This window comes from Aegilops tauschii, chromosome 1 (genome assembly GCF_002575655.3).
Source record: "Aegilops tauschii subsp. strangulata cultivar AL8/78 chromosome 1, Aet v6.0, whole genome shotgun sequence".
Taxonomy (NCBI): Eukaryota; Viridiplantae; Streptophyta; class Magnoliopsida; order Poales; family Poaceae; genus Aegilops; species Aegilops tauschii.
The window spans coordinates 415,018,980-415,026,167 of record NC_053035.3 but is presented as its reverse complement, the minus strand read 5'-3'; the positions used below and the strand labels follow the sequence as shown (position 1 = coordinate 415,026,167).

General features: G+C 51.9%; 1 protein-coding gene across 1 annotated transcript; it reads right to left on the bottom strand.

The window, feature by feature from the left end:
• Positions 1–432: 432 nt before the first annotated feature.
• On the bottom strand, positions 433–2,428 carry LOC109783524 (xyloglucan galactosyltransferase KATAMARI1 homolog). The gene has a single exon (XM_020342121.4). It carries the CDS (start codon positions 2,005–2,007, stop codon positions 505–507), a length of 1,503 nt encoding a protein of 500 aa, XP_020197710.1. The 5' UTR covers positions 2,008–2,428; the 3' UTR covers positions 433–504.
• Between the last annotated feature and the right edge of the window lie 4,760 nt (positions 2,429–7,188).

Below are 7,188 nucleotides of genomic sequence, written 5' to 3'. Positions count from 1 at the left end.
CTTAGCGTATGCTCGATCGCTGTAGAGCTTCAACATGTTTGTGCCACCCCTGTCTACTGCAACAAACTATATAAAACTACCTGATAGATACTCTTTGCCGTCCTAGCTAGTGCTTGACTTTCCCCCTGCGGTTGGCTCACACCGTCACACGTTCCGATCTCGATCGCACATTATACCACGCTATCATCTCCTTAATTAATTTCAGACGGTAGCTTAGCCCGTTGCTCCTCCATAAAAAATAATGTCAGCACAGTACGTACTCGCTGGACTGTCACGGAGTACTTTTGCATCTACAGAACAAGTGCTATAGATGATAACACAAGTGTCTGGAGAGCTGATCGATGCTGAAAGGTCAATAGGTCATATACAGTGACACGCACCAACCCAACAGTGAAAGATTTGGGAGTTAGCTGGAAAAATACACTCCGTAGCTTTCTAGCTGAACTTTCGGGTATTTTCAAGACAGATGGATCAAACTCGTGCGGACAAGTAATCTCCAGTAGTTTACATGGACATGTATGGATCAAACTCGTGCGGACCTATTTCTGTCTGGCCATCCTCAAGCAAGTTGTACTTCCAGCTATCGTACCCGTCGACGCTGTCCCGGCACTCCCGGCCCTCGGCCGCGGCGCGTCGGCGCTTGGCCACCCGGTCGACGACCCGTTCCACGGCGACGTCGAACGCGTCCTTGAACTGGACGCCCTTTGCCGCCGGCTCCCTGTACATCACGGCCGGTATGAGCCGGATGACCTCCTCCCGCATCCGCGCCACCTTCGCCGGCGGTATCTTCCTCAGCACCTCCTCGATGCTCGCGTTCCGGCCGATCACGTCGCGCTGGGGGATGAACACCGAGTAGGCCCTGTAGTCCCTGGGCAGGTACCACGTGTACTGGACGTACGCCGAGATCGGGTGGAGGAAGACCGGGATGCAGCCGGCGAGGATGGTGTCGAAGATGGACTTGCGCGTGTACGAGTCTCCGCGCGGCTGTATGCAGAACTCGGCGCTCTCCAGCAGCCGCATGGCATGGCTCGGCGAGTACTCCCCCTGGGTGTACTCCCCCGGGCTCTTGGTCACCGCTGCTTTGCCGAGCAAGGCGCAGCGGCTCGACCTGCCGCACTGCTCGATGATCTGGTTGCGCCCGGTCTTCCTGCTCTCATGGCGGGACCCGCCGGCGAAGCACCATAGCCGCCGGCGCTCCAGCCCGCGCATGCGGCTCTGCCAGGCCACGACCTGGGCGTCGGAGGAAGGGTGGAAGTGCGACGGGTACGGCACGGCGAAGTCGTTGCCCTGCCACGGGCTGGCCTCGAAGGCGAGCACCGTCATGTTGCGGATGGCCGGGTAGGTCATGAGGGAGTTGCCATATCCGCCATGGTTGGGGTCGCAGAGCAAGTCCCATGTGGGCCGGCTGGCTACCATGAAGTGGTCGCGGCCCCCCATGGCGCGCCACTCGGGCCGCCGCACCAGCCAGTCCGCCATGTCCCGCGGCAGCGCGTTCCGCGCCGACATGTTGCTGTTGTCGATGCGCATCGCCAGGTCGAACTCGGCGTAGAACGGGACGTAGACCGCGGCGGCGGCGGCGGGGTCGGACGTGAGGCACTCGTACTGCCTCATCCGGGCGTGGAAGATCAACTCCAGCATGTACTGGTCGGTGGCGTAGGCTCCGCTCTCGGGGAGCGAGCCGCCGGCTCCGTCGGTGAACGACGAGCCGAACCCGTCGTTGACCACGTGCCTGCACATGTCGGTGGACGCCGAGAGCCTGCGGCAGTCGCGGGCGAGGTCGGCGTTGAACCGGGGCGGCAGGTCGTACATGTACACGTACCGGCCGGCGCACGACGGGTCCGGACGGCCCGAGCGGGGCGAGAAGAAGGCCGGCGGCTTGCTGAGAGCATCGCCGGATTGCAGCAAGCTGGTGGAGTAGAATATGAGGGCCCAAAGGACGACGGAGAGGAGCACCGCGACGTAGAATGTCCGGGCGCATCTCTCCGTGCTCCCCGAGAAGGGCTTCATCGCTAGCTACTGCTGCTGCTGCTGAGGCGATCTGGAAACTAACGAGAAGAAGCAACCGGGGCAGCTAATTTGTATTGAACAAAGTCAAACAAACCGAGGAGTATTAGAGCATCTCTCTCCTATATAGAGTACTCGGCCACCACCACCAGGACATCAGTTGGACAGATCATCAAAGCATGATTAATCAAAGCTTAAATATATACTAGGCCTCCGCGCAAAAAATAATAATATATACTAGGCCATCTAGGGAATCCTTCCAGCTTACTAGTACTACACTGGTTCATGGACAATCTCTTTTATTGGCTTGAGATGCTTCCGGCTGTGATTAGGTTAATTAGGTTGATTAAGTTAGTGTATTAGTGGCATCCCGTCTAAGTAGTGCTAGTCCATGTTGAAGTTGCAAATTATATTTACTCCCTCTGTCCTGTCTTGATCAGTATAAATCATTCACGTAGTTCTAGGTTATCGATTTGAGAAATTAAATATGTGTTATATGTCATGAAAAGTATACCACTAGATTTCTACATGGATGTAGTTTTTAATTTTTTTATCACATATAATACATATTTAGATAGTTAAATTATCAACCTAGAACTAGGCGAATGACTTATACACCGGGATGGAGGTAGTAGTTTTTTGTCAAACCAGTCACCGCATCTCCATTAGGCAAAGCTAAAGTACAAAAGCCGGAACACAAGAACATCTTTACTATTAAATGGGAGTTGGTGTCGGTTGCACTTTGACATCAAACATTGCTATGTGAGGATAGTGAAGGAGAGGAGGGGGTGCACATGGTGGTCGAGGGGGGAGGGCGCAAAAGATCGTAAAGAAACATTTGTTGCACTTGATGCATTTGAGAAAATAGAATAAATGAATAACTGATATATACTATGATAAAAGAAACAGAGCATTGTTCATCTTTGAGCTTTGGAAATGAGAAACTATGACCGGTTCTAGCTTTTAACACATATGATATCCAGTTGACTCCTGAGGCTTGTATGTTATTGGAATATGCTCACTTACCGCACATTTTTTATTGGAAATGTTACTCTTAATTTTTTGTCAAATTTGTATACACGAGTGAAATATTCAAAGTGTTGTGTCCTATTGTAGCTTTTGACTTTATTTGGACTCTCAAAATTCATGTATATTCTTCGGATGTGTTAAACGGCGCAGAGGTGGACACTATCTTAGAGCATCTTCAATAGACACGCAATGTGCGGCGCGCTAAAAACCTGTATACAACGCCGGATTCGCCAGCTTTTGCGCGCCGCGGCGCGCTGGCTCCAGCGGCCGCTGCAAAATATAGCGCGCCCGAGCCGCTCCAACAGACACACTAAACTGCAGCGCGCGCGAGCAGCCGGCGCTTGCCATATATTGCATTTTTTAGACAATATAATGCTATTTCAAACATCAAAACAAGATATAGCATAGTTTAAAATCACCCAAACAAGTTCATGACATAAAAGTTCAAATTCATGCCCACAACATCATCCAACCAAGTTCAAAATCTGAGCCAAATTCATGACATAAATGTTCACACAAACGAATGGCACATCAAGAATCATGCCTCGTCCTCCTCTTCCTCCGATTTATCATCCTCATCCGAAAACGATTCTTCCTCCTCCTCTTCATTGTCGCGCACCGCATCATCATGTGGAGCTCGGACGGTGTTGGCAAGATCTTTAACGGCATCATGCAAAGGTGTGTGACGAGGCACACCGGAAGACATTCCACCAGAGTCACCCGGAGGTGCTCCCATGCCTCCTATGAAAGACGCAAAACTGGGCGAAATTTTACCTTGTGGGCATTTCATCGAACACCTTGTGCGCGTCGGCCGCCGGCTCAACAAGTGAGCTCGCCGGCCCTTCAGTCGCCGCCGCGTCTGTCGCACGCCCTGCAAGCTTCTTCTTCTGCCGCCTAGTGGAGCCGTCCGCCGCCTTGTTCTTCTTCGCGGACACCTTGCCCTTCTTCGCGGGCGTCCATCGCACGCCCTGCAAGCTTCTTCTTCTGCCGCCTAGAGCTTCGAGAGGGGGGACGCGGCTTCACGACGGGCGCCGAAAAGCCGCCACCCGCCGCCAGGTCGTCCGTGGCGGCATGAAAAGGCCGCATGCGATGCCGGTGCTTGGAGCACCGGCCGTGGCAAAGCCGAAGCTCCCTGCGCTAGGGTTTGCAGCGGCGGCGGCGGCGGAGGTGTCGCAAGTGTAGGAAGGGGTGACACTACTAGGTAAAAGCTTATAGGCAAACGCTTACTAGTAGCGTGGGTTTATATCCCTCGCTATTGCTACTTAGTAGTAGCGCGGGTTTATAACCCCTGCTACTACTAAGTTGATAGTAGTAGCGTGGGTTTATAACCCTCGCTACTACTAAAGTACTAAAGTGGTCTCTGTCGTGCCCCCCGCCCCCGGGACATGCCATAGTAGAAGCAAGGGGTGGCAAAATTTCGTGTTTTGACCCTTTTGACAAACAAAATCAAGATCTGACCCTGGTTTGATTTTTTTTCGAGATTTGACCCTTTTTCCTACCGCCAGGGCCTCTGGCGGTAGGGTTACATAGCCTACCGCTAGGGACCCTGGCGGTAGGAAACTTATCCACGTCAGCGCGCGGAGACGGCGCCGTCCCCCCTCCGTCGCACCCTACCGCCAGGGGCCCTGGCAGTAGGCTGTGTAAACCTACCGCCGGATCCCCTGGCGGTAGGGTCCGGGCAGTTATTTCGCCCGAGACCCCCACGCCCCTTCCCTTCTCCCCACCCCTCCCCTCCCCCAAGTCGGTAGTTCATCCATTTTCTCCCCGAAGTCGCGCCCCTCTCTCCCTCTCTCATCTCCTCCACTCTCCCCCTCCGATCTTCACCGTTTCTTCACCGTTTTTGCGGATCGGGATGGCCCCGAAGAGAGAAACGTAAGCTCCTCCGATCCCTCCAATTTGTTTTTGCAAACTTGCTTCCGATTCGACGCATTATTTGCTTGAAATCCCTCATGTTTTTGAACTTAGATTGGATTTTTTTTTCACCTAAGATTGATTGTAGATGTAGTTCTTAGTTCTTTAGTAACTAGTGGTATTGGATATGAACTCTAATCAATAGTTCATATGTTAGTGTGAAGATGAACCCTAGTTCATAATTTTTTTTGTTAAAAAAATTATCATGTAATGTTGATATGAGGATGAACCCTAGTTTGATGATGCATGTTGATATGATGATATGATCTAGTGTGAAGATGAACCCTAGTTTGATGATGCATGTTGATATGATGATATGAAGATGTTGTTTGGAAAAATTTATTTAAAAATATGAAGATATGATGTATGTTGGAGGTTTTTTTGATATGATGCATGTTGATATGATTTGATCCATCATGTGTAGTAGATGTTGTTGGAGGAATATGCTTAAAATTTTATTTTGATATGATGCATTTTGATATGATTTGAGTTCATTGTTTGTTTATGTATGCTTATGCTTATGGTGCTTTTGTTTATGAAATTCTATTAAGGCGGCCACCTCTTGCGGACAACATCGGCCAACGGTACTCCATGCTGGACTGGGCATTCGACAAGGGTCATCGTGCCCGTTTCATAGAGAACGGAGAGGTAAGTGATATGAATGAAATATTGGTCAAAGTTTTCAGATTAATGAAAATGATTTCCTAACTTTTGGCGTTCACTGTTTGACAGATGCTCCAGCCACTGCGCATGAGGGGTCACGGGGTTCATGGGCATATGGACTACGACGAGCGCTACGCGCCGTTCTTCAAGAAAGCCCGTCTGTTGGGTTTCGTGTTGCAGTTCAAGCGTCAGCCGCCGACGCTTGTCCACGCAGCTCTCACAGCTCTGATTGACCGGTGGCGACCGGAGACCCATTCTTTCCATCTGCCATGCGGGGAGATGACGGTGACCCTAGAGGACTGGGGGATGATTACTGCCATGCCAATCGAGGGTCATGCACTCACCGGTCGAGTGGAGAGGACCAACTGGCAGGAGAGGGTCACCACCCTCATCGGCGACTGCCCCGGTGCCAAGAGTAACCGTACATCCGGTGTGCCGTTGACCTGGCTCTCGGAGCACCGGAAGACATGCCCCCAAGGCGCAGATGAGGCGACTGTGGAGTTGTACGCGAGGGCCTATCTGTGGTATATTCTCTCGGAGCTCATGTTTCCAGATAGCTCCGGGAACTCTGCCAACTGGGCGTATCTGTTCTTCCTAGCGGACTGGGATGCAGGGTACAGTTGGGGGACCGCATCTCTCGACTACCTATACCGTTCGGTAAGAGAGTGTCTAATTGCCTACCTACCTAGGAAAGTGTGTCCATGACATTTTCTTATATCTGATCCTCATTTGATGTTTTGCAGCTTGACGACGCAACGCAGAGGATGGGAGACAAGTCCAATATTGGTGGCTTTGTCTGGGCCTTCTCCATTTGGATGTGGAAGCGGCTGCCGGTGGGGCATCCGGAGAAGTTGCGAAGACGCCCATGGGAAGACTATAGCGAAGACGGCGACGAGACTCGAAACCCCACCGTAGCTTACGAGTGGGACGTTGTCAAACTCTACACGGGCCTAAACAAGACTTCATACAAGACCTACACCAACGAGTTGGACGCTTTGACGCATACGCAGGTATATGAACTCGCTCAACACCTTTCTCTTTGATTCCACTTTTGACCGAGAGTGCGAACTTACCAAGGTATATGTAATAGGTAAACTGGTGGCCGTATTGACAAGACCGACAGTGGGACTTTGATCTGAACGTGATGTGCGATGCGGACCGTGGTCTCTGGCGGTGCATCGTGCCCATGATCTGTGTGTACGCCGTCGAGTGGCACTTGCCAGAACGCATGGCCACGCAGTTTGGGATTTATCAGCATACCCCACCGGGCCAGCCCACCGATACCGGCGGCCACGCGCTCCACCTGTGAGCGCTTTGTTCTCCGTGCCCATGATTTCATTACGCTTATCATGTTTCTTATGATGATCTCTTGCCTATGCCTTGCAGGATGAGCCGGCAGAAGAATCAGTCGATCACAGACTGGGGAGAGGAGCATAAGACTTACGTGGCGGCGTGGGACCGATGGAGGTACCGGAAAGACGTGGAGAGGAAAGTGACTGATTGGGATGCTTACTTGGGCCGACACATGAGGTGGTACGATGATGGCCAGAAGCACCGTCTTCGTCTCAGGCCTCGGTGGAC